The 26,882-nt window shown below is 47.5% G+C and overlaps 1 protein-coding gene across 2 annotated transcripts in view; it reads right to left on the bottom strand.

The window, feature by feature from the left end:
- Nucleotides 1-446: 446 nt before the first annotated feature.
- LOC309337773 (uncharacterized protein) overlaps nt 447-26,882 on the bottom strand; it is a 40,736-nt gene continuing 14,300 nt past the window's right edge. Inside the window, exons 2-6 of one of the 2 annotated variants that reach the window (XM_081854603.1) lie at nt 20,378-20,571; nt 19,807-19,888; nt 4,129-4,211; nt 3,264-3,390; nt 447-2,660 (exon numbers count right to left, since the gene is read on the bottom strand). In XM_081854603.1, coding sequence (XP_081710729.1) covers nt 571-2,660; nt 3,264-3,390; nt 4,129-4,211; nt 19,807-19,888; nt 20,378-20,476 — 2,481 coding nt within the window. In that variant the 5' untranslated portion in view covers nt 20,477-20,571 and the 3' untranslated portion in view covers nt 447-570. Of the gene's footprint in view, nt 2,661-3,263; nt 3,391-4,128; nt 4,212-19,806; nt 19,889-20,066; nt 20,821-26,882 lie in introns of those variants that run through there. The other variant, XM_081854602.1, reaches the window with a different exon arrangement.

Here is a 26,882-nt window from a genome sequence, read left to right as displayed (position 1 = left end):
CCCATTTAATCATAACGGATTTAACCGTTTCATCCTGTGTATTCCATTTCAACAGCAAGTTATACATTCTTGACAAATTCTTAGTTTTAGGATCTAACAATTCTGTTTCCAATTTTGATTTTTCCACCTGAAAGCCATGTTCAAATATATAAAAGGATGTCACATAGAGGAGGGAGAAAGGTTGTTTTCTGCTGCTCCAGAGAAGCGGACATGGAGCAATGGTTCTAAACTACAAGAAAGAAGATTCCACCTAAACATTAGGAAGAACTTCCTGACAGTAAGAGCTGTTTGACAGTGGAATTTGCTGCCCAGGAGTGTGGTGGAGTCTCCTTCTTTGGAGGTCTTTAAGCAGAGGCTTGACAACCATATGTCAGGAGTGCTCTGATGGTGTTTCCTGCTTGGCAGGGGGTTGGACTCGATGGCCCTTGTGGTCTCTTCCAACTCTATGATTCTATGATTCTATGAATATAATCAAGCATTTGGAAACCAAGCCATTTAAGGAACGATAGAAGGAGCTGGGTAGGCTTAGGGTGCCAAAGAGGAGACTGAGAGGAGATAGGAGACCCATCTTCAAATACCATGATTCTCCCTGCTGTGAGTTCCTTGATGGTAAGTGAGACTTTTCTTCCATTTGAAGCTTGTTCCACATTCCAAGCACTGATATGGTCTCTCCTCACAGTGAATTGTTTGATGGGAAGTAAGGGTATCCTTCTGACTGAAGCTCTTTCCACATTCCAAGCATTGATATGGTTTCTCCCCTGTATGACTTCTTTGATGGGAAGTGAGACTATTCTGTCGACTAAAGCTCTTCCCACATTCTAAGCACTGATATGGTTTCTCACCTGTATGAATTCTTTCATGTGAAGTAAGGTAATCCTTCCGACTAAAATTCTTTCCACATTCCAAGCACTGATATGGTTTCTCCCCTGTATGAATTCTTTGATGATCTGTGAGCTTAGCTTTCTGCCTGAAGCTCTTTCCACATTCCAAGCACTTATAGGGTTTCTCTCCTGTATGTATTCTTTGATGGGAAGTGAGACTATTTTTGCGATTAAAGCTTTTCCCACATTCTAAGCACTGATGGGGTTTCTCCCCTGTATGACTTCTTTGATGGCCTGTGAGCAAAGCCTTCTGATTGAAGCTCTTCCCACATTCCAAGCACTGATATGGTTTCTCCCCTGTATGAATTCTTTGATGATCTGTGAGCTTAGCTTTCTGCCTGAAGCTCTTTCCACATTCCAAGCACTTATAGGGTTTCCCCCCTGTATGAATACTTTGATGGGATATGAGATGGTCTTTCCGACTGAAGCTCTTCCCACATTCTAAGCACTGATATGGTTTCTCCTCTATATGAATTCTTTGATGGGAAGTGAGTCTATCCTTGCGACTAAAGCTCTTCCCACATTCCAAGCACTGATATGGTTTCTCCCCTGTATGAATAGTTTGATGGGATATGAGATGGTCCTTCCGACTGAAGCTCTTTCCACACTCCAAGCATTTATAGGGTTCATACCTTGTATGCCTTCTTTGATGGCAAGTCAGACTTCTCTTCCTACTGAAGCTCTTCCCACATTCCAAGCACTGATATTGTTTCTCCCCTGTATGAATTATTTGATGATCTGTGAGCTTAGCTTTCTGCCTGAAGCTCTTTCCACATTCCAAGCACTGATATGGTTTCTCCGCTGTATGAATTATTTGATGGGAAGTGAGACCCTGCCTGTGACTAAAGCTCTTTCCACATTCCAAGCACTGATACAGTTTCTCCCCTGTATGAATTCTTTGATGGGAAGTGAAACTCTTTTTCCAGGTGAACTTCTTTCCACATTCGAAGCACTGATACGGTTTCTCCACTGTATGAATTCTTTGATGGGAAGTGAAACTATTCTTGCTAGTGAAGCTCTTCCCACATTCTAAGCACTGATGGGGTATCTCCCCAGTGTGAATTGTTTGATGGGAAGTGAGCTGGCAGCCCCTAACGAAGCCCCTTCCACATTCAAAGCATTTATATGGTTTCTCTCCTCTGTGAATTCTTTCATGTGAAGTAAGGGTATCTCTCCGACTAAAATTCTTTCCACATTCCAAGCACTTGTATGGTTTCTCCCCTGTATGAATTCTTTGATGATCTGTGAGCTTAGCTTTCTGCCGGAAGCTCTTTCCACATTCCAAGCATTTATAGGGTTTCTCCCCTGTATGAATACTTTGATGGGAAGTGAGATGACCCCTCTGACTGAAGCTCTTCCCACACTCCAAGCACTGATATTGTCTCTCCCGACTGTGAATTGCTTGATGATAAGTGAGATGTCTCTTCAGTTTGAAGCTCTTTCCACATTCCAAGCACTTATATGGTTTCTCCCCTGTATGACTTCTTTGATGGGCCTTGAGCACAGCCCTGTGACTGAACCTCTTCCCACATTCCAAACACTGATGGGGTTTCTCCCTGCTGTGAGTTCTTTTAGGGAAAGTGAGAAATGTCTTCTGACGTACCATCTTACCATCTTCCAAGTACCAATAACGATTTTCCCCAATAGGATATATTTTATGGGAAGTAGAATGGGAGCTCAGACTATAACTCTCTCCACACTCCAAATAATTATACAACTTCCCCACTGTGTGAATGTTGTCACGGTTCCCCTTCTTCATAATTTCCAGTCCATCAGCACCTGCATCAAAGAGAGAAACCGATTAGAGCCTCAGGAAGAAATAGAGCCCCAAATTATGGAAGACTGCTAATAAACGTTTGTGATAGATGAAGAACGGAAGGGACTTAGATCTGAGGTCTTACTACAGGGTTCACTGCCCTTGTTGACTCTCATTGACGCACAGATTGATGGGAACCAGAGATTCAAACACCTGGTATCTTCCGGCAAGGATCTTGTTTGGCCTAATCATGGAATCTCCTCCATCTGCAAGGCCAGTTGTCTCTTTGGTCAACCAGAAAGTGACCGAAGCAAAAACAGAAAACCTCACAGAAGCTGCTACTTCTTCTGCCACCACACAGAAAGTTACATTCAAGAAGGTCTGGGCAGCTCAGACCGGCCTGGTCATGGTTTAAAAAGGCATATGTGGGGCAAGAGTATTTGCAGACAGAACAGTAGATTCAAGGTGAGCTGTGGGGAAGGAGAATCCCAGATGCTGTCAAGCGCCATCAAAATATTGCAGGATTCTCACAGGTGGAGGTAGGGGTGTGTGTGTGTGGGTGTGTGTGTGTGTTTGTGTGTGTGTGTATTTCAAAACATATATTATAGTCCAGCAGGAATCCTTACTGAGAGAGTCCACAGTCGCACGATTCTCCTCCATGACTTCCTTATGCAGAGCTCTCTGGTCAGGATCCAGCAACGCCCACTCCTCCTCTGTGAAATACACAGCGACATCTTCAAAGCACAGAGGACCCTGAAGGGAAGGGGAAAAGGTCCTCTTCTGAGACAGCATAAAGATTATTCACTATACATTGCTCAGTTGTTTTTTGTCCATTCCTTGTTGTGTTCTTTTAATGGGATTATTTTGCTGCACCTTTTAGGTATGGATGCCTATTTTAGCATTTCAGTGGATTTATTTTACTGTGCATTCTAATGATGGGTATTAATCTTTGTGTGAATGGGTGGACCTCCGCCTGGTGTTCCTCAAATTATTCTGTCTGTGGAAGTATTCCTGTCTGCCAGACAGAACGCTCCCTTCTCTGCTCCCGCTGTGTGCTGCTTGGGGGGCGATGGGACCCTCCCTCTGCCCTACAGCCAACTTCAAGGGGCTCATGGGGGCACAGAGAGGGGGAGGAGGGGGATTCCCTTGTGCAGCTGATGGGGCTGCTGAGGTGAATCCCGGCCACGGTTTGTTATGGCTTCTCAACTTCTTGGAAGCTTCTCAACTGCTTAGAAGCCTGATTAGATCAATATAGAAATATAACTGCAGCTACTGATAAATCATATAAATAGTGACATTCTGAAGCCCAGTTAAGGAGAGATGGCTGTTCATTCCTGTCAGCACATAAACCTTCTTGAATGGCATTGTCCATCTTTGTTTGGGTCAGAGGCTTTGACAGAAGCCAAGAGGAGGAGAAATTCTTTCCGGCCCAGAGGCTCCCTGGCTGCCCCACTCCTCTGTCTCTTTCCCCACAAAGCTCTTTCCCCATACCAGATCTGTTTCCACAGCTGCTGCTTCTCCTCCGTTCTCATGAAAAGATGGATGAGGAGGTCTGGGGGGCATCCTTCGGTCACCTGCGAGAGACAAAAGTCAAAGGGAAGCCATCAGCTCCTGCGTCTCTCAGAAGTCCAGCATAAAAAAATTCCTTCCAGTAGCACCTTAGAGACCAAGTTACAGATAGGTAGCCGTGTTGGTCTGCCATAGTCAAAATAAAATAAAAAAATTCCTTCCAGTAGCACCTTAAAGACCAACTAAGTTGGTTCTAGGTATGAGCTTTCGTGTACATGCACACTTCTTCAGATACACTGAAACAGAAGTCTCTACAGTCTATGTGGAGAGGGTAACAACGTTCAGATTTTTGGGTTTTGAATTACAAGAGGATCTGTCCTGGAGTGTCAACACAAGGGGGCTTGTGAAGAAGGCGCAGCAGAGACTGTACTTTTTGAGAATCCTAAGGAAAAACCATCTTCCGCAGAAACTGCTGCTTGCCTTCTATCACTGTGCCATTGAGAGTGTGCTCACTTATGGCTTATGTGTGGGGTACGGAAGCTGTACTACCCAGGACAGGATGGGGTTGTGCAGAGTTGTGAAGGCAGCAGAGAGCATTGTTGGCTGCCCACTCTCCACCTTAGAGCAGATTTATGCCACAAGGTGCCATAGGAAGGCACTGGACATAGTAAAAGATCCATCGCATCCTGGTCACTGTCTCTTCGAGCTCCTGCCGTCGGGACGGAGATACAGGACGATGAAAACAAGAACGAGTCGTCTCAAGAACAGCTTCTTCTCCAGAGCGATCTCGGCCCTGAATGGGAAACCTGGACTTTGAAAAACAAAACAAATTCCTTCCAGTAGCACCTTAAAGACCAACTAAGTCAGTTCTTGGTATGAGCTTTTGTGTGCATGCACACTTCTTCAGATACACAGCATGCACACGAAAGCTCATACCAAGAACTGACTTAGTTGGTCTTTAAGGTGCTACTGGAAGGAATTTGTTTTGTTTTGACTATGGCAGACCAACACGGCTACCTATCTGTAACTGGACTTTGAAAGTCATCTAATCTTCCTTGCTGTATTATACTATATTGTTTTAATTAGTGTTTTTATAGTTGTTCTGATTTTGAGTGGAGTGCCCTACCTGGGTGGATGGAGCAGCCAAGTAATTTCGTTGTCCCCGAGAGGGGGCAATGACAATAAAGATATTATTATTATTATTATTATTATTATTATTATTATTATTATTATTATCTTTCAGCAGCCTGTTTCAGTGTATCTGAAGTAGTTTGCATGCACACGAAAGCTCATACCAATAACAAACTTAATTAGTCTCTAAGGTGCTATTGGAAGGAATTTTTTAATATTGTTTCACCTACGGCAGACCAACACAGCTACCTACCTGTAACTAGAGGTTCAGCACTTAGAGATAAGTGCCATAGATGTGCCATGGAAAAGGTCTTGCTTGTTTTTTTATAATAGTTTTTTATTGATTTTCCAACACAGATTATGAACAAAACAACACACACAGAGAAACATACAAAAACATATAAACATGTATGTCAGGGGCTCAGGAGCAGAAGCACAGGGAAGAGGAAATGGAGAGCGAAGGGGAAGAATCTGAGGGCAGCGTAGGAGAAGATGACAGTGGCCCGAGAGATTCCATGAGCCTCTCCAGCGAATCGGAAGATTCACAGAAGGGGGCGCCGGTGGCCAGGTCAAGGGGGGTCCCAAGGGGGACACTCCAGAAGCAAGGGGCCAGCGGGGACTCCCAGAGCAGCAGTTGGAGATCAGGACCAGCTTCCCCACCAGAGCATAGTGGGGGGGAAGAGTCCCAGGTATCGGGGCCAGCGTCTCCTCCAGGAGGGAGAGAAGATGAGTCAGGGCTGACCACGCCTCCATCGGAGAGTCAGGCAACGGAGGGGAGGTCAGTTCCAGCTAGCATCCCGGAAGAGGGAAGCAGTGACAGAAGCAGTGTAACGGTCAGGAGGAAGGTCACTGGGTTGGCGCGAGAGCCAAGTTCAAATGTACAGGCGCGCAGGACAGCAGGGAACGAGGATTGGGAACCAGGTCCTAAAGCCCGTCGGAGGCAGGGGGAGGAGTCAGGGGACTCAGCGTCAGAAGAGTCCAGAAAGGGGAATGCCCCAGCGGACAGGAGGACCCAGAGGAGGAGAGAGCAGAGGAAGAGGTGGAGCAGGGCTAGAGTCTTAAACTGGTGTCAGGGGGGAGGAGATTCAGACGGAACTTCGGCGGTCTAGGATTTAATACTTAGAGCTGTGCGCTACAGCTTTGAAATGGAAACTGAACTTCAATAAAGACTTTTGTATATAACGACGACCTGGCGTTGGTCCTCTGTGAGCTGGGACCTTGGGCAGCTCTGACAGTAAGTTCCGTCTCCATAAAACCTTCGCAGCGTGAGTTGACGCAGCGAGGGGCAAGACTTGGTGTTTTGCGAGCTCACGAAGATCGGGAAGGATGGCTACAGAGGAGAAAATGACAGCCCTGCAAGAAGCAGTCACGAGGCTTTCCATGGAAGTAGCAGCATCCAGAAAGAGAGAGGAGGAAGCAGCCGCGTTCTGCCAGGATCTGCAAACCAGGTTGGAAACTTTGAGCAAGGGGGGGCTGCCAGGTGCCAAGCCGGAGGGGATTGGCCTCGGAAAGAGGGGGGGCAGCCTCGTGTCTCATTTCGATGGGAGCCTGCAGCAGTATCCTAACTTCAGAGCAGACGTAGTGTTCGCGCTCAAGTTGCTTCAGAAAGACTTTAGAGATGAGGAGGAGAAAGTAGGCTTCATACTAACTCATCTGCATGGGGAAGCTAAAGCGTGGCTGCGCAATCTTTGGCGCGACAATGATCCCGCCCTCCAAAATGCAGATGCCTTTATTAAGGCTATGGATGCTTGTTTTCAATCTACAGTGGATGTGGACGTTGCCAGGAGGGAAATGCATGGGCTGAGGCAGGGCAAAGCCACTGTGAGACAATATCACTCCCGCTTTTTTGGTTAATGCGCTGGGATGGGAGAAGCACTCAGCTGCCATCCGAGACCTGTTCCGGGAGGGGCTGAATGGGGCTGTGAAAGATGAAATTGCGAGGGGGGAGAGACCCCAGAGCACTGAGGAAGTCGTCCAAAGAGCGCTGACAATAGGGGTGCGTCTGGAAGAACGCCCTTGGAGCAAGGATGAAGGACGTTTAGGACGCACACCAGCCAGATCACCTCCTTTCTTACCCAGAGAGACAGCGCGCGCCCAGTCCACACCTCCACTGGGAGGGGGAGAAGAGCCGATGGAAATAGGTGGTGCCAGGGCTCAGACAGCAACCAGAGCCCAAACACCAGGAGCAGTCAAGGTGAAGCCTCCTAGAGGGAGCAGGAAGTGTTACATCTGCGACAGTGCACAGCACATGGCCAGAGAGTGTCCCCAGAGGCTCCACAAGCACACTGCAGCCTCAGCAACAGTAAGGGGAGCAGTTCAGCAGGGGGAACAGCTACAGGGAAATGACCAAGCCTGGTTGGAGGCAGAGCCACTGGGGCCCAGCCAGGCGAGTCAGTGAAGCAGTCCCCAGAGATTTTACAGCCCACAGACCCCCTCCCGCCCAAACCAGTGGTGCAACTCACTGCATCACTCCAGCTCCCCAATGGACTCACCATGGAAGTCCCTATTACCATTGACTCTGGTAGTAATGCAGACTTTATAGGAGGGGATTTCGTCAAACAACATCGCATAGCGCTTTTACCGGCCACTATGCCCCTGAACGTCGTCACGGTTGATGGAAGAGAGCTACTGGGAGGACAGGTGGTACAGCAAACACCGCCTATGGTGATGCGAATTGGGAATCACCGCGAAGTCATCAGCTTCAACGTCACTCACCTGTCAGACACACCCATAGTATTGGGCATGAGTTGGCTGGACAGGCACAGCCCGGCATTAGCATGGTACCAGCGTCAACTGACCTTCTGCTCCTCCTACTGCGCAGAACACTGTATCCTGACCAGCCAGGAAGATGAGGGGCAAGAGGATGAACCACAGCTACACTTGGGCATGCTGCAAGCGGTACCCGACAAGTACAAGGCGTTTTTGGAGGTCTTCTGCGAGAAGGAAGCGGACAAGCTGCCTCCCCACAGGCCCTACGACTGCAAGATTGACCTCCTGCCGGGGGCAACACTGCCGACTGGAAAACTGTATTCCATGTCTGAAGATGAACTGCAAGAACTCAGGGAGTTCATAGATCACAACTTGAAGCGGGGATTCATCCAAGAATCCAAAGCAGTGGGGGGCAGTCCAGTGTTTTTTGTGAAGAAAAAAGACACGCCCCAAAAGAGGCTTGTAGTTGATTACAGGGTCATAAATTCGAGGACGAAGCCCACGGCATTCCCCATGCCCAAGATCGACAACCTGCTCGCGACGGTGAGGAAGGGTCGCATCTTCACCAAGTTGGATCTGCGAGGGGCGTACAACCTTATACGCATGAGGGAGGGCGACGAGTGGAAAACAGCCATGTTTACGCCTTTGGGCACCTATGAATACAGAGTTATGCCGTTTGGCTTGCAAAATGGCTCCCACTGTTTCCAAGCCTTCATGCACCACGTGTTAGCGGGACTTCTCTACAAGAAGTGCGTCTGCTTCCTGGACGACATTCTGATCTTCTCGGAATCGCAGGAGGCCCACGAGAAGGACTTCAAGGAAGTTCTGCAGAGACTACGGGAGCACAGACTTTACGCCAAACTGGAGAAGTGCCAGTTCGACATGACGGAGGTGGATTTCCTGGGCTACAAGCTGTCCGACAAGGGACTCGCCATGGACAGCACCAAGGTCCGCTCGGTGTTGGACTGGAAGAGCCCGCGTAATCGGAAGGAGGTCCAGAAGTTTGTCGGCTTCGCCAACTTTTATCGCAAGTTCATCAAGGGGTTCGCGATGCAGACGGCGGCCATCACGGACACCCTCAGCTCCAAGAAGAAGAAATTCATCTGGACGGACCAAGCGGAGCAGTCCTTTCAGAGACTCAAGCGTCTCTTTGAGTCCGAAGAACAGCTGCTACACGTCAACCCCAGCCAACCAATGAGGGTTGAAACGGACGCCTTGGACAGAGCCGTGGGGGCGGTCCTGTTGCAGCAAGATCCGCAAGGGGACTGGAGGCCGTGTGCTTTCTACTCCAGGAAACTCAGCAAGTCGGAGCAGAACTACACCATCTGGGACAGGGAGTTGCTGGCCATTCATGCAGCCTTCAAGGCGTGGCAGCACTTCCTCATCGGAGCCAAACACACGGTGCAGGTCCGCACGGACCATAAGAACCTGGAGTACTGGCGCACAGCGCGGTTCCTGAACCAGAGACACATCCGCTGGGCGGAGTTCTTTGCGGATTTTAACTTCCGGATAGAATACATCCCGGGAGACAACAACGTCATGGCGGATGCGCTATCCAGGAAGCCGCAGTATCTCGAGGAAGCGGCACCGGTGGCGGCCAAACACATTTTCGCACCGAAAGCGTGGGCATGCGCTTCAGCCACCGTGGACCTGGATGCGGTATGTCGCGCGCTGCAGGCGGATTCCTTCGCACAATCCAAGATGGAGGAGGTGCGAAGAGGCACAGCGAAGGACGACGAGTTCCAGATACGCGACGGACTGCTCATCCGCAAAGGAGCCCTCTACGTGCCGGGAGACGAACTCCGCACGAAAGTACTGCAGCAGTTACACGATGCGCCCAGCGCCGGGCACTTCGGCAAGGACAAGACGGCGGACTTAGTAGCCAGAGATTTTTGGTGGCCCAAGATGAGGGGAGAAGTCGCAGAGTACGTTACTAGGTGTGACACATGCCAAAGGGCCAAGCCAGTACACAGGCCGCCGGCGGGACTGCTGGAACCGCTACAAACGCCGCTCGAACCGTGGGAGAGAGTGGCTCTGGACTTTGTCACAGATCTGCCCAGCTCGTGGGGCAAAACGGCAGTACTCGTGGTCGTAGACATGTTCACCAAGATGGCGCACTTCATTCCTTGCGCGAAGGTGGCCACGGCGGAACAGACCGCCAAACTGTTCATAGACCACGTGTTCAAAGTGCACGGCTTACCGCGGTCCATCCTGTCCGACCGGGGTCGCCAGTTCATCTCGAACTTCTGGCAGAAGCTGCTGGGCATCCTGAACGTCAAGATCAACTTAGCGTCGGCACTACACCCGCAGACCAACGGACAAGCGGAGAGGGTCAACGCCATCATGCAGCAGTACCTGAGATGCTACGCGAATCAACAGCCATCGACCTGGGTGGACTACCTACCGCTGGCCGAGTTTGCCTACAACAACACGAAGCACGTGTCCACGGGGGTGACACCGTTCTTCGCCAATAATGGGCGGCATCCCAGAACCTTCCCGGGATTAGAAAGAGTGGGGGAGGGGGAGCCACAGGGAGCAGAGGCCTTGGCAGCGGAGTTACAGGAGGTCCAAGAGTAACTCCGACGGCAGTTGGAGCTAGCAAAACACGCCTACAAGATGCAGGCAGACAGACACAGGAGAGTTGGGGAAGACATCCAGGTGGGGGACTGGGTCTGGTTAGCAGCCCAGGCAGTGCCGGCCAGATCGTTAGCTAAGAAGAAGCTCGGACACAAGCAGCTAGGGCCTTACCAAGTCGAGGCACAGATCAATCCAGTAGCCTTCCGGCTGACACTCCCGGAGGGTTCCAGAATGCATCCGGTCTTTCATAGATCAGTGCTCACACCCTACAAGGCACCCCACAGGTTTCAGGCGCCAGGGACCACACCAGGCCCGCTCAGCGAGGCGCCCACGAAGGGGGGGTCACCGAGAGCAGAGCCACTCAACGAGGTCACAGAGATTTTAGACTTGAGATGGGGGGAAGAGGGGGTTGAATATCTCCTAGCCAGGGAAGGTACCCCGGCAAGCGACAACAGGTGGGTTCCTTACTATGCGGTGGAGGAGCACTACCTCAAAGACGAGTTTCATGCACTCTTCCCACACAGACCCATGCCGGCAGATTATTTCGATGAATATCTTTTCACACCCACACTCTCAGCCAGCACGTTCCAGGGGTTCTCATCAGCTGAGGAAAAGGCGCCAGAGACTACCTCCCCAGAGGGATCAATCTCAGGGTTTGGCACAGACCGCTCTTATTGGTGGGAAGATCAACCGGAGGTGGGGTGGAGCAGGGAACTGCCAGGAGGGCCCTTGCACGCAACATCACCCGAGGCAACAGGGGGAGAGGGGGACATGGACGTGTTGGGGGAGCATCCTGGGCTCGAGCACACCTGCAGAGAAATGGAAGCAGAGGAGATCGACGTCGACGAGCCCGTCACGGACTGGCAGGATCCAGCCGGCTGGCTGCACACCAGGGGGGATGAACTGTATCCTGCACTCACCCCCACAACACTGGAGCACCCGGAACCCACACCAGAAGAGGGAGAGGGGGGAAGGGGGGGCTTCGAGGGGGGGATGGATGTCAGGGGCTCAGGAGCAGAAGCACAGGGAAGAGAGGAAATGGAGGGTGAAGGGGAAGAATCTGAGGGCAGCGTAGGAGATGACAGTGGCCCGAGAGATTCCATGAGCCTCTCCAGCGAATCGGAAGATTCACAGAAGGGGGCGCCGGTGGCCAGGTCAAGGGGGGTCCCAAGGGGGACACTCCAGAAGCAAGGGGCCAGCGGGGACTCCCAGAGCAGCAGTTGGAGATCAGGACCAGCTTCCCCACCAGAGCATAGTGGGGGGGAAGAGTCCCAGGTATCGGGGCCAGCGTCTCCTCCAGGAGGGAGAGAAGATGAGTCAGGGCTGACCACGCCTCCATCGGAGAGTCAGGCAACGGAGGGGAGGTCAGTTCCAGCTAGCATCCCGGAAGAGGGAAGCAGTGACAGAAGCAGTGTAACGGTCAGGAGGAAGGTCACTGGTTTGGCGCGAGAGCCAAGTTCAAATGTACAGGCGCGCGGGACAGCAGGGAACAAGGATTGGGAACCAGGTCCTAAAGCCCGTCGGAGGCAGGGGGAGGAGTCAGGGGACTCAGCGTCAGAAGAGTCCAGAAAGGGGAATGCCCCAGCGGACAGGAGGACCCAGAGGAGGAGAGAGCAGAGGAAGAGGCGGAGCAGGGCTAGAGTCTTAAACTGGTGTCAGGGGGGAGGAGATTCAGACGGAGCTTCAGCGGTCTAGGATTTAAGACGTAGAGCTGCGCGCTACGGCTTTGAAATGGAAACTGAACTTCCATAAAGACTTTTGTATATAACGACGACCTGGCGTTGGTCCTCTGTGAGCTGGGACCTTGGGCAGCTCTGACAATGTATAATTTCAAAATCTCTTTTTCATTAACCTTACTTCCCGGACTTCCCCTTACCTCCCCTTTTCTGCATCCTGTTTTAAACTTTTTTCCAACAACTCCTCACGTCAATCAAATAATAACATTTTCTTATTTTAATTTCATTCTCATACTTATTCGGTTACGGCTGTAATTCTATATTTTCCTTTCCCTTGACATTTTAGTCCTCATTAATTTTGCAATAGTTCTTAAGATATACTTTAAATTTCTTCCAATCTTCTTCCACCGTCTCTTTTTCTTGATCACGGATTCTGCCAGTCATCTCCGCCAATCCCATATAGTCAATCACCTCCGCCTGCCATTCTTCCAGCGTAGGTAGTTCTTGTGTCTTCCAATACTTTGCTAAGAGAATCCTTGCTGCTGTAGTAGCGTACATAAAAAACGTTTTATCCTTCCTTGACACCAGTTGGCCGACCATGCCCAGGAGAAATGCCTCTGGTTTCTTATGAAAGGTACATTTAAGTACCTTCTTAATTTCATTATAGATCATTTCCCAGAAGGCCTTAATCCTCGGGCAAGTCCACCAAAGGTGATAGAAGGTACCTTCAGTCACATTGCATTTCCAGCATTTATTGTTGGGCAAATGATAATTTTTTGCAAGCTTGACCGGGGTCATGTACCACCTGTAAATCATTTTCATAATATTTTCTCTTAAGGCGTTACATGCCGTGAATTTTATACCGGTGGTCCATAACTGTTCCCAGTCAGCAAACATAATGTCATAACCAAAGTCTTGTGCCCACTTAATCATAGCTGATTTAACTGTCTCATCTAATGTATTCCACTTCAACAGCAAGTTATACATTCTTGATAGATTCTTAGTATTGGGTTCTAACAGTTCTGTTTCTAGTTTTGATCTCTCCAGCTGGAAGCCAATTTTCCTGTCTTGTTTAAACACCTCCATTATTTGATAATAGTGAAGCCAATCTCTTACTTTAAACTTCAATTTCTCGAAACTCTGTAATTTAATTTTCCCACCATCTTGCTCTAAAATTTCGTCATATCTTGGCCATTTAGATTCCATATTAAGTTTTTTCACCTCCTTAGCTTCCATTGGTGACAGCCACCTAGGGGTTTTATTTTCCAGCAAATCCTTATATTGAATCCAAACATTATATAATGCTTTCCTAACGATATGGTTTTTAAATCCTTTATGAATTTTAACCTTGTCATACCATATATATGCATGCCAACCGAATCTATTATCAAACCCTTCCAAATCCAAAATGTCCGTATTCTCAAGAAGTAGCCAATCTTTCAACCAGCAGAAAGCTGCCGATTCATAGTAAAGTCTTAAGTCCGGCAGGGCAAACCCCCCTCTATCTTTTGCATCAGTTAATATCTTAAATTTTATTCTGGGCTTTTTACCCTGCCAGACAAATTTAGATATATCTTTCTGCCACTTCTTGAAACAGTCCATTCTGTCCACAACCTGTAAAGTCTGAAACAAAAATAGCATTCTAGGCAATACATTCATCTTAATAACAGCAATTCGGCCTAACAAGGAAAGTTTCAAATTTGACCATATTTCTAGATCTTTCTTTACTTCTGTCCAACATTTATCATAGTTGTCTTTAAATAGATTCACATTCTTAGATGTCATGTTGATCCCTAAATATTTCACTTTCTTAGCCACCATTAATCCTGTCTCACTTTGGAACCTCTCTTTTTCTGCAATTGTTAGGTTTTTCTCCAAGACTTTAGTTTTTTGCTTATTCAGCTTGAATCCTGCTACCTGACCAAAAACTTGAATTAATTCTAGATCAGGAGATTATTAAGAAGGCCCCAAAAACTCTGAAGGATTATTTCGAGATAAATATGAACACTACGGTGGAAAAAAGAACTATCTGGGACGCAAGCAAAGCTGTGATGAGGGGGTTCTTGATACAACAGAACGCCGTAAAGAAAAGGACACAAAATGAAAGGAAAGATAAGATCTTGCAGAAAATTAAAGAATTGGAGAAGAAATTAAGATCAAATCCGAAGTCACAGCCGATTCTGAGAGAAATTAAACTATACCAAGCACAATATTCTAAATTGATAAACCAGGAAGTAGAATGGAAGATTAAATTAATGAAACAAAAAACTTTTGAATCGGCGAATAAATGTGGGAAACTGCTTGCTTGGCAGTTGAAGAAGAGACAGAAATTAAATACAGTTACAAATCTAGAAATTGAAGGAAGAAACATTCAGAACCCCATGGAAATTAGAAAGTGCTTCCAGAGATACTTCAAAAAATTATACACTCAAGGGCCGCAAGATGAGGCTGAGATTAAACAATTTTTGGAAAGAAATGGACTAACAAAGTTGTCACAAAAAAACAGATTAATCCTGAACAACAAAATAACACAACAAGAGATTGAACAAGCCATTCAGAACATGCAACTGGGCAAATCTCCAGGGCCAGATGGCTTGACTTCCAAGTATTATAAGACATTAAAAGACTATCTGATGGAGGTCAATGATGGAGGTCTGTAATGAAATTATGGAAGGGAAGAAGGCGCCGGAATCGTGGAAGGAAGCCTTTATCACATTGATACCAAAATCTGAAACTGAAAAGACACAACTCAAAAACTATCGTCCCATCTCCCTTCTGAATGTGGATTACAAAATATTTGCAGACATTTTGGCAAGTAGATTTAAAAGAGTTCTTAATGAAGTAATTCATAAAGACCAGGCAGGCTTTCTCCCAGGTAGACATATGTTTGCCAATACTAGGAACATTATTGACATTTTGGAACTTTTGCAAACAGACATAAATACAAAAGCAGTGTTAATTTTTATAGATGCGGAGAAGGCCTTTGATAATATTTCTTGGAAATTTATGAAGGGAAATTTGAAAGAAATGGGAGTGGGACGGGGGTTTGAGAATGGGATTGATGCAATATATTCAGAACAAAAGGCTAAATTGATAGTTAACAATGTGGTTACAGAAGAGTTCAAAATTGAAAAAGGAACACAAGGCTGCCCGATTTCCCCTCTGTTATTTATCTCGGTTCTGGAGGTGCTCTTGAACATGATCAGAGGGGACCGGTTGGTGGAAGGGATTCAGGTCGGAGCGAAACAATACAAACTTAAAGCTTTTGCAGATGACCTAGTTTTGACCCTGCAGGAGCCAGAATCTAGTACGAAAAGAGTATTACAATTGATTCAGGACTTTGGTCGGGTGGCGGGATTTAAATTAAACAAACAGAAAACCAAGGTGCTGGGAAAAAATTTGACAGATATAGAGTCAGAACGGTTTCAGAGAGAAACAGAACTAACTATGGTTAAAAAGGTAAAGTACCTAGGGGTAAACATAACAGCAAAAAACCTGAGTCTATTCAAGGATAACTATGAAAAATGTTGGTCTGAAATTAAGAGAGACTTGGATAGTTGGACAAAATTGAAGCTTTCTTTGTTAGGCCGAATTGCTGCTATTAAGATGAATGTATTGCCAAAAATGTTGTTTTTGTTTCAAACATTACAGATTGTGGACAAAACGGAGTGCTTCCGGAAGTGGCAGAAAGATATATCTAAATTTGTCTGGCAGGGCAAAAAGCCCAGAATTAAGTTTAAGATATTAACAGATGCGAAAGAAAGAGGGGGCTTTGCCCTGCCGGACTTAAAGTTGTACTATGAAGCCGCAGCTTTCTGCTGGCTAAAAGACTGGCTACTTCTCGAAGACACTGACGTACTGGACCTGGAAGGTTTTAACAATGCTTTTGGTTGGCATGCATACTTATGGTATGACAAAGTTAAGATCAATAAGGCCTTTAAGAACCATATTGTCAGGAAAGCAGTGTTTAATGTCTGGACAAAATATAAAGACTTATTGGAAAATAAAACCCCAAGGTGGCTTTCACCTCTGGAGGCTAAGGCCCGAAAAAGACCCAATATGGAGGCCAAATGGCCAAAATATTGGGAAATATTAGAAAAAGATGGAGACAATTGGAAATTGCAGAGTTTGGAGAAAATGAAGGATAAGGTGCGAGACTGGTTACACTATGCTCAGATTAAAGAAGTTTTTAAAAATGATAAAAAGTTAGGGTTCCAGGTGGAGAAATCGAAGTTAGAAACAGAATTGTTAGAACCAAAGACCAAGGTACTATCTAGAATGTATAACTTGCTGCTAAAATGGAATACACAAGACGAAATGGTTAAATCGGCTATGATAAAATGGGCACAGGACATTGGGCATAACATTATGTTTGAGGACTGGGAAAGGTTGTGGACCACTGGGTTGAACTTCACCGCATGTAATGCTCTGAAGGAAAATGTAATGAAAATGATATATAGATGGTACATGACCCCAGTTAAACTTGCCAAAATATACCATTCGTCTGATAATAAATGTTGGAAATGTAAAGAAAATGAAGGAACATTCTTTCACCTCTGGTGGACATGCCCTAAGGTGAAGGTCTTCTGGGAAATGATATATAATGAGCTGAAAAAGGTATTTAAGTATACCTTCACTAAGAAACCAGAGGCCTTCCTTCTGGGTATTGTCGGCCAGAAGGTGTTAAAGAAGGACCGAACATTTTTTATGTATGCAACAACGGCAGCAAGGATTCTCATCGCAAAAAACTGGAAAACTCAAGATCTACCCACACTGGAAGAGTGGCAGATGCAGCTGATGGACTATATGCAACTGGCCGAGATGACTGGCAGAATCCGTGATCTGGGAGAAGAGAAGATGGAGGAAGACTGGGAGAAATTCAAGATGTATCTACAAAAACATTGTAATTTGGTTGAATGTTAAGAAGGATGCTAGATTATAAAAAACTGGCCACCACTAAATTAGATTTAAATTTGATGATAAGTGAGACTAAAGAAAATATAAAATTTTTTGGAAGAAGTGCTAGATTATATTTGAATGAGTGGACATGAGATTGTAAATAAGTTGATAATTTGTTTGGAAAAAATTTTTAACGATGTAAATGGGAGCGGGAGACGTGAGGGAGTCCAAAGAAGTGATGAAATTGTTGTGATAGAAGTAAGATCGTTTATTATTTGTGCATTTATATTTAAAAACTTTAATAAATATTTATTAAAAAAAACAACACAAAAACTTGAATTAATTCTAAAACTCTTTTCGTACTAGTGTCTGGCTCTTGTAAGGTCAATACTAAATCATCTGCAAAAGCCCTCAATTTGTATTGTTTAGCTCCGACCTGAATTCCTTTAACCAGCTGGTCCCCCCTGATCATATTTAACAAAACCTCCAAGACAGATATAAAAAGTAATGGGGATATTGGGCACCCCTGTCGTGTCCCTTTTTCTATAGAAAGTTCTTCACTAACCACATTGTTTACAATTAACTTTGCTTTTTGTTCAGAATATATTGCACCTATACCATTTTCAAAACCTTGACCTACCCCCATCCCATGGAGATTCTTCTTCATGAAACTCCAAGAAATATTGTCAAAGGCTTTCTCCGCATCCACAAATATTAATACTGCCTTCGTATTAATGTTAACTTCTAGCAATTCCATAATGTCTATTATATTTCTCACATTATCTGACAAATGTCTCCCTGGGAGAAAGCCCGCCTGGTCCTTATGAATCTCTTCCACCAACACCTTCTTCAGTCTTTTTGCTAAAATGTCAGCAAATATTTTGTAATCCACATTAAGTAATGATATAGGGCGGTAGTTCTTAATCTGGTTCTTTTCAGTCTCAGTTTTTGGTATAAGCGTAATAAATGCTTCTTTCCACGATTCAGGTGCCTTTTCCCCCTCTAAAATTTCGTTACAAACCTCCTTCAGTGGTTGTACTAACCATTCCTTCAAAGCTTTGTAATATCTGGAAGTCAATCCATCTGGTCTTGGAGATTTCCCCAGTTGCATATTTTGAATGGCACCCTCTATTTCTTGTTCTGTTATTTTCTCATTCAAGACCATTGTACTTTGTTGTGAATTTTTTTGTAATCCATATTTCTTAAGAAAATCATCTATTTCTCCTTCTTTCTCTGGCCCTCGTGCATACAGTCTCCTGAACTAACACTGAAAACAATTACTAATCTCATTTGGTTTATAAATGTTCTTTCCTTCCACTTCCAAATTTGTAACTGTGTTCAGTTTTTGTCTCTTCTTCAGTTGCCATGCTAGAAGTTTCCCACATTTGTCTGCTGATTCAAATGTCCTTTGTCTCATTTGTTTAATTTTCCATTCTATCTCTTGATTCATCAATTCCATATACTGCAACTGGTAAAATTTAATTTCTCTCAAAATCTCATGGGACTTTGGTTTTGACCTGAGTTTCTTTTCACCTTCTTTTATCTTTTCCAAAATCTCATCTTTCTTCTCATTTTGTTTTTTCCTCTTTAAGGAGTTCTGTTGTATTAGGAAACCTCGCATCACGGCCTTACTTGTGTCCCAAATTACTCTTTTCTCCACCTCTGTCTTCAGATTTATCTCGAAGTAGTCTTTCAGAGTTTTTTGGGCCTTTTTAAGGATCTCATCGTCTCTAAATAGGGTGTCATTCATTCCCCATCAGAAGGAACCAGCTGTTGTTAATTTCATCGCCATCTTTAGGGCATTATGGTCGGAGCAAGTCTTTGAGCAGATTTCTACTTTTTTTATCTTTGGAGCCATCCCACTAGTAACCCATATTTGATCAATTCTTGTCCATGTCATTTTTGCTTCCGAGAAGAAGGTTCCCTCTCTCTCAAGAGGGTTCCTTGTTCTCCAGATATCGATCAAGTCCATATTTTCAGTCATTTCAAATAAAGTCTTTGGTAATCTCCCATCTTTAGAGACCACCTGTCTTTGTGCTTTATCCATGTTTGTGGAAACCACGCCATTCATATCTCCCATCATAATTACATTATAGTCCAAATAATCCATTAGAGTCTCGTGCAACTTCTTAAAAAATTCTGCCTTCCCTTCATTCGGTGCATAGATTCCAACTGTCAGATATTTTTCCCCTTGGACCTGTATTTCAATTGCCAGGAATCTTCCTTGTTCATCTTTAAAAATCAACTTTGGGGCCAGCTTTTCCTTTGCATAAATCACCACTCCTCTTTTCTTTACTTTATCTGATGAAATAAATTCCTGTCCTAATCTTTTATTTATAAGCAATTTTCTATGTGCCTTAGTCACGTGGGTTTCTTGTAGACAAATCAGATCCAATTGTTCTCTTTTCAAAATATGAAAAACCTCACGCCTTTTTCTGGGAAGGTTCAGTCCATTACAGTTCCAACTTAGAAGAAAACTTCTAAGAAAAGGTCTTGCTTGTTGAGTGCATTTTGACATTGTACCCATTTCAAATTTTTGTTCTTCAAAATACATCTGCCCCCCTTTGGGCTCTTGGCCCCAAGTGCCTCCCCCCCCCCAAAGATGAACAGAACCCAAAGATTAGTTTCAAGATCCACAGAATGAGAAGAAAGACGAGTTCCTCCTTACCCAGTGGCCTCCCTCTGGTGTCCAACAGAGTCTTTTCTGCCTCACAGGAATCCAGGCCCATTTCCGCAAAGAGACCCTTTCCCTGAAAGAGTAGCAAGGATTTAAAACAGAGAATGGGGAGAAGGATTAGAAAAGGAATGATCGGAGCAGATCTCATCCCTTGCTTCTCCAAAGAGGGGCAGCCGTTAGGAGAGCATCTTGGAAGGCGCCCTGTCTTGCTTGGAGCCCCTTGTGAGTTTCCAGAGGAAAGTCTCTCTCACCTGCTGCTCTGCCTGCTTTCTCTCCTCCGCCTGACTCAGGAGGAAACCTTCGGCCAGGGCTACAGCCTGGGAACTGGTCTCTGCTCCGCATTCCCTCACCCAGCTCTCCATCTCCAGCGGAAGGACAGCCAGGAACTGCTCCAAGATCACCAGGTCCAGCATCTCAGCTTTGGTATGACTTCCTGGCTTCAGCCACCGACAGTCGAGGTGGTGGAGTCGTCCGCAAGCCTCTCGGGGTCCTTTGGCCTCCTGAGAGCCAGACTGCGTCAACTGCTGGCTCTGCACCTCTGAGCGGAGGGTGTCCTCCTCACCTGGGATCTTCTGCTCTGAATTTCCCCCAAATCTCCCACTGCTCCCAGTTTGGGGGGCAGGGCCTCCTCCTGCTTCAGGGCCAGCTGAGTCTTGCTCATCCATCTGGGCTCTCATGAAGCCTCCAAGAGATCGGAAGGAATCCTTTCGCTTTCTGCCAAGTTCTGATGGTCCAATTTAGAGGTGCTAGCAAATCCTACAAAGCAAACATATTGGTCTGTTATCAGACTGATACATGGTCAGGAGAAGAGAAATGTTTCCTGAGCAAGCGTGGATGAGTCTTGCCAGGAGCCAGGGCTGGACTGCACCACAGCCCCGACTCTGAACTTTCATTAACAGGAAAAAAAAGTAAGAAGAAAGAGAAGTAAGCCTCTGGCCCTGGTCTAAGGAAAGTGACCATGCAGAATTGCCTCACTGACAATTTCATGACCCAGAAGGTGGAAGAAACAAGAAGGGGATCATCTATCTTGGACCTAGTCCTCAATAACAGATGGGAACTGATCAACCAAGTGGAAGTACTGGGAAACTCAGAAGTGATCATGTCCTCTTGAGGTCTCCTGAGACAGAGGGAAACGAAAGCTGAGTGTAGTCAGGAATTCACTTTAAGGTGGGCAATTTAAAAAGACTTAAGGAGATACTGGGGGAGATCCTATGTTCTGAAATACTGAAATAAATGGGAGCTTCTTCAAGGTGAAATATTGAAGGCCCAAATGCAGGCAGTGCCAACAGGAAAGAAAAGTGAGAGGCATCTAGGGAAAACAGTGTGGCTGCATAAGGAAAGTGATGCCCAACCTAGTGATAAAAGAATAAATGATGTAAGGAGGGAGCTGAAGTCCAGGATCGGAAAAGAGGAAGTAACTGAACGCATGGCTTCTTCAAGTGAATTCAGATCTCCAGGACCTGCTGAGCTGCATCCAAGGTACTGAAGGAGCTTGGGGATGTAAGCTCAGAGCCTTCACCTAGAGCTCTGAGGATTCTTGGAGAACAGGTGAGGTTCCTGCAGACTGGAGGGGGGCAAATGTTGTCCCCATCTTCAAAAACAGGAAAAACTACCGACCGGTGAGCTAATGATTGATACCAGGCAACCGGGGAAGGTCCTAGAACAGATAATTAAACCGTCAGTCTGTGAGGACTGAGAAAAGGATGCTGTGATTACTAAGACCCAGCACAGGTTTCTCGAAAACAAGTCATGCCAGACCCATCTGGCAGCACCCAGATGATGGGCTGGGCTCCCTTTCTTTATTAATGGCATTTCTATCCCACCTTTTCCTTCAAGGATCTCCGGGGGCATCCATGCGTCTACCCCTCCTCACTGAGTCCCCACAACAATGGGGCTCCGTTCAAGGTGCTGACATGAGGGGTTCACTTGGACCCCAATCTATGAAGAGCCTCTGGAGCAGAGCCCACCGCTAAGCACCAACTCATATGTCGCAGACTCACTCATTATGATTGACCCACCAAATTTCTACCGTTTGCCACAGGCTGTCGGGGGAGGGGCGTCTTTTCTGAGGGAAAACCTAGTGATTTGCAGTCTGAGGCAGGAGTTGGTCAAACCAGAAAAGCTTTTTTTTTCTTACACAAAATGTTGGTGAAAGAAGGTTGGGTCAGGAGAGGCATTCTTTCAGGTAGAAGTTAAGTTATTATTAAACTAAACGGAAAAATGTCAAAGGCCTAAACACAGTAGTACAGGCGCAGCTTCTCTCCAGATCGGTTCTTCCACTTGAGGGAGACGTTGAGGAGTGCAAAAGAGGGGGCCAAATGCTTCCTGGCCTTGCTGCTCCTTCCCTAGCAATGGCAGACGTTTCCGTGAAAAGCTTTGGGCGCAGCCTCATTCTTTGCCTCCAGAGAAGGGAGCTTTTCGTCCTGGACCCGGTTCTCTGAGCAATGCCACTGCGGAGGTCTTTCCAAAGAAGATCACCGACCTCGGGGTCCCCTTCTCCTTCGGGAAGACCTCTCCCCTCCAGACGGGAAGGAGACCCTGGTCAGAGCATAGCTGTCAAGCTCCCCTTTTTTTGCGGGAAATTCCCTTATTCCAGCGCCGCTTCCCACTGCTCTCCCGGATTGTTAGATATCCCGTCGACTGTCCCCGGGACAGGGGAGGCTGCTGGTCCCTGAAACTCTGGTTCAGAGGGTCTTCCCCTGGCTTCTCCCTCTCCGGCCCCCGACTCAGCCCCCCATGTGACGCCTGTCTCTCCATCCGTCTGCCTGTCTGTCTGCCTGCCTGCCTTCCCCAGAGGCTCCACCGGCTCTTCCTCTGGCCAGAGACCAGATTCCCCTCAGAGAGGCTCCATCCGGAGCCCCTTCTCCTCCCTCAGCCCAGGCCTCTCCAGATCCCTCTTTCTGCTTCTATCTCTCCAAAGGAGCCCTGGCTCACTTGAAGGCCTCTTTGGGGAAGCTTCACTTTTCAGGGTTGACATTTTACTATGGTTTTATATGTGCTGGAAGCCGCCCAGAGTGGCTGAGGGAGCCCAGCCGGATGGGAGGGGTATAAATGATAAAATAATCATAATCATAATGATCAATAATCTGTTCTTTTCCCTTTTCTGTCCCTGACTAAAAACTCCCTCAGAAACGGCTCCTTTTCTTTTCCCGCCCAAAGTGCTGGCTCCGCCCCTTTGACTGCTTGCTGGGCAGCCAATCAGAGAGAGAGAGAGAGAGAGAGAGAGAGAGAGAGACTCCGGCCCCTGGTGGCCTTTTGGGGGAACTGCACCCCCACTCCGGCCTGGCTCCGCTGTCAATCACCGGCTCCTCCCGCCTTCACCCAGAGACTTCAGATGGCAGAGGAGGAAAATGACTCTTGAGGAGGCTGAATCTCAGCCCAGCCAGAGGCGCTCCTGACTTGGCGCTTGGGGGGCCACGGGGACTGATCTCACTCACTTCTGTCCTCTTTCCCCTTTGTTCCTGGTTTGGTTTAGACCCATTCACAAACCAAGAGCCCACATGCTGACAACTGGGCTGCCCAGATCTCTGCCCATTTTGGGATGCACAAATGAAACAAGAAGACAGCCTATTTATTTGGGCCTCTTATTCCTAAAGGCAGCCCTGTTTAGGGGAGTTTTTACTCACTAATGTTTTAATGTATTTTTAATCTTTTGTTGGAAGCCGCCCAGAGTGGCTGGGGAAACCCGGCCAGGTGGGTTGGGTATCAATAATAGTTTACTATTATTATTATAAAGGCCAATTTGAAGACCCCGGACCCCGTGGTGCATCTGCCAAGCAGGACCAGAGCCCTTTAAATTATTATTATTCTATTATAAAGCATAAGAAGAAGACCCCGGACCCCGTGGTGCATCTGCCAAGCAGGACCAGAGCCCTTTAAATTATTATTATTCTATTATAAAGCATAAGAAGACGACCCCGGACCCCGTGGTGCATCTGCCAAGCAGGACCAGAGCCCTTTAAATTATTATTATTCTATTATAAAGCATAAGAAGAAGACCCCGGACCCCGTGGTGCATCTGCCAAGCAGGACCAGAGCCCTTTCCAGAGCTACGGCTTCCTCCCCTGAATCCTGGGAACCGTAGTTTGTTCAGGATGCGGTGAGCGGACAGGAGAGCGCCCTCTCCCGCAATTCCTAGGGTGGTGTAACAACCCAGCCTCCTTGCCAGGGGACTTGGGGAACCGGAGCTGGAGCAGAGGGGGCTGTGGAGAGAGGGTCTCCCACTTACTCTCAGCTCTCGGAGGGGGCTGCCTCTTTCACCCCACCTGCACCCTGGGATTGATTTATCACACGTACAGACCACTTTCATCTTCCCAGGATCTCAGGGTGGAATACGTGATTCTCCTGCTCCCTGTTTCACCCGCACAACAACCCTGTGAGGAAGGCGAGGCGAAGAGAGACTGACTGACTCAAGCTCACCCAGGGAGCTTCATGGCTGAGTGGCATGTCCCAGTCTGGCACTCTAACCATTAGGCCGCACTGCCCCTCCTTCCCACCATGGCCTCTCCTCTTGGATCTCCTGCAGAAAGGAGATTCCGACTAAGCCTTGGGAGAAACCGAAGAGCTGCTGGGCCCTGTCACCCCCAGGAGAGATGGCGGCCTCTCCTTCCTTGGAGGTTTCTGAGCAGGAGGTGGGGGGCCGCCTGCAAGGGGGAACTGAGCAGAGATTCCTGCAGCGCAGGGGCTGGACTAGATGTCCCTGGGGTCCCTTCCGAGTCCCCAAGGCTCCTCCTCAGTCTGGGGGTGCAGATCTGAGCATTTGGGGAAGCCCCTGCCATTTAGGGGCCCCGCGGGGTCCTCAGTCCGGCCTCTGGACCAGCCTTTCTCCAGCTGGGCGCCCCCCCCCAGCTAGCCCGGCCAGGGCTCAGGGAGGAGGGGAGTTGTAGTCCAGCCCCAGCTGGGGAAACCCCCTCGCCCCCCCTTGGCCCAGCCCTGCCTGCCCCTCCCCACAAGGGGACCCCCCCCCGGGGGGAGAGGAGACTCACCGGAGGAGAGCAGAGGGGGGGACAGGGAGGGGCTCCGGAAGACCCGCCTCCCTAGCCGTCCTTTCCCGTCCTCTCTAGGAAGGGGGCGCAGCTGCTCTTCACCCTTGCCTAGCCTTCGGCGCCCAGCTGGTCTCCTCTGGGGGGAGCCGGGGGGCCGGAGGAGGAGCCGAGAAGGGCCAGAGGAGCCCCCTGCCCCCCCCCCCGGGATGGGCAGGGAAAAGGCCGGGAGCCTGGGGGGCCGGGAGGGGCCAGGGCTAAAGAGCAGGCAGGGCCAGAGCTGGCAAGGGATCAGCAGCCTCCCCTGTCCCAGGCACAGTCCATAGTGTAGCCTTATGAGGCTTTGCCCTCGGGTGGGAAAAATATTGCGCCTGGGAAAGGGAAGTGGGAGTCAACAGACACTCAAGGAATAGTTTCGGAGAAAAGGCTTTTATTTCTACCATCCATGAACTGGTAGCAGGCACAAGTGTGACAAGTCACAAAAAGCATGCATGAAATTCACAGTCATGTGCACAAGCATATATAGCCCTTCCCTCCTCCTTTCTCCTCCCTCAGGAGTCCTCTGAGCATGAACAGAAAGCTGTCTTGGGACTCTTGGCCCCCTTCCCAGGAAAGGGGTTTCAAAGTGTTCAGATATGTTTCCATCTCTTGTTCTGGCATGGTTCCCGGACAGAAAGGAAGTTGCAATGTGGTTCTTTAGCAAGGCCAGAAGGCATCAGAAAGGCCTGAGAAACAATGGACTGTGTTCCCTCCCTTTGTTGCAATCTTTTTAGTTACAGCAAGCGGAATGTTTCTGATGCTTAGCTAATGCCTTTTAGCTGCTGAGAAAAATCATTTTGAAAAGCTCAGAGAAGCTTTGAGCCTGCTTTGGTGGGGGGTGACTTCGGGCCTAGGTGAGGTCACCTCTCCTCACCTTCTTTCAATAGGATATCTAACAATCCGGGATAGCAGCGGGAATAAGGGAGCTTCCCGCAAAAACCGCAAGGTTGACAACTATGGACAGGTCGTGGGGCGCAGGGGGTTCTGTGGTCTATAAGCCACTGAGACTTGGGCTGCCCAGCGGAAGGTCTGTGCTTCCAGTCCCCATGACTGAGCTCCCCTTGCTCTGTCCCAGCTCCTGCCAACCTAGCACTTCAAAAGCACACCAGCGCAAGTAGAGAAATAGGTACCACTGTGGTGTTTCTGGGCGCTCTGACCAGAAGCGGTTTAGTCCTGCTGCCTAAATCACCCGGAAGGCTGTCTGCGGACCAACACTGCCGGCTCCCTTGGCCTGAAGGGAGATGGGCTCTGCGCCCCAGTCGCCTTTGCCGGGACCTGACCGTCCAGGGGTCCTTGCCTCACCCAACAGAGGAAGGGAAGGTCCTAGCCAAGTATTCTTATAGTATCTCCTTAGTTATTCTGGGCTGTGTTTCCTCTGCTGAATCATTTGCTCCAAATTCTTCAGGTCGGGCATTGTTTTCTTTATCGGCGAAGACTGAGCCAAAGAAGGCATTGAGGAGTTCAGCCCTTTCTGTGTCCCCTGTTTGCATTTCACCAGCTTCTCCTCTGAGTGACCCCACTGTTTCTTTGTTCTTCCTTTTGCTACGAACATACCCATAAAAGCCTTTTTTGTTGCTTTTAACCTCTCTAGCAAGCCAGAGTTCATTCTGTGCTTTAGCTTTTCTGACTTTGTGTCTACACGTGCTGGCGATTTGTTTGAATTCCTCTTTGGTGGTTTCCCCCCTTTTCCATTTTTTGTACGCATCCTTTTTTAATCTTAACTCAGTTAAAAGTTCTTTAGTTCTTCCCTAAGTTTTATGAAGTCGGCTTTCTTAAAGTCAAGAAATTGAGTCCTAGTATGCTTGGCCGCTCCTTTCCGCTGTATAGTAAACTTCAGAAGAGCATGATCACTCGCGCCTAATGATCCTTCCACTTCTACCCCACTAACCAGGTCAGAAATCCGAGACCAGGGAGAAGAGTCGGCGGAAGAAGATTGGAAGAAATTCAAAGACTATTTACAGAAATATTGTAAAATCAATGATTGTTAAAATGATGTCAGATAGAAATTAAGTGGTTTCCAGCTGTAATGCTTTAAGAGAATATGGA

This window comes from Podarcis erhardii (assembly GCF_964252035.2).
Source record: "Podarcis erhardii genome assembly, chromosome: 3".
Taxonomy (NCBI): domain Eukaryota; kingdom Metazoa; phylum Chordata; class Lepidosauria; order Squamata; family Lacertidae; genus Podarcis; species Podarcis erhardii.
This window is presented reverse-complemented; position numbering and strand designations above follow the sequence as displayed.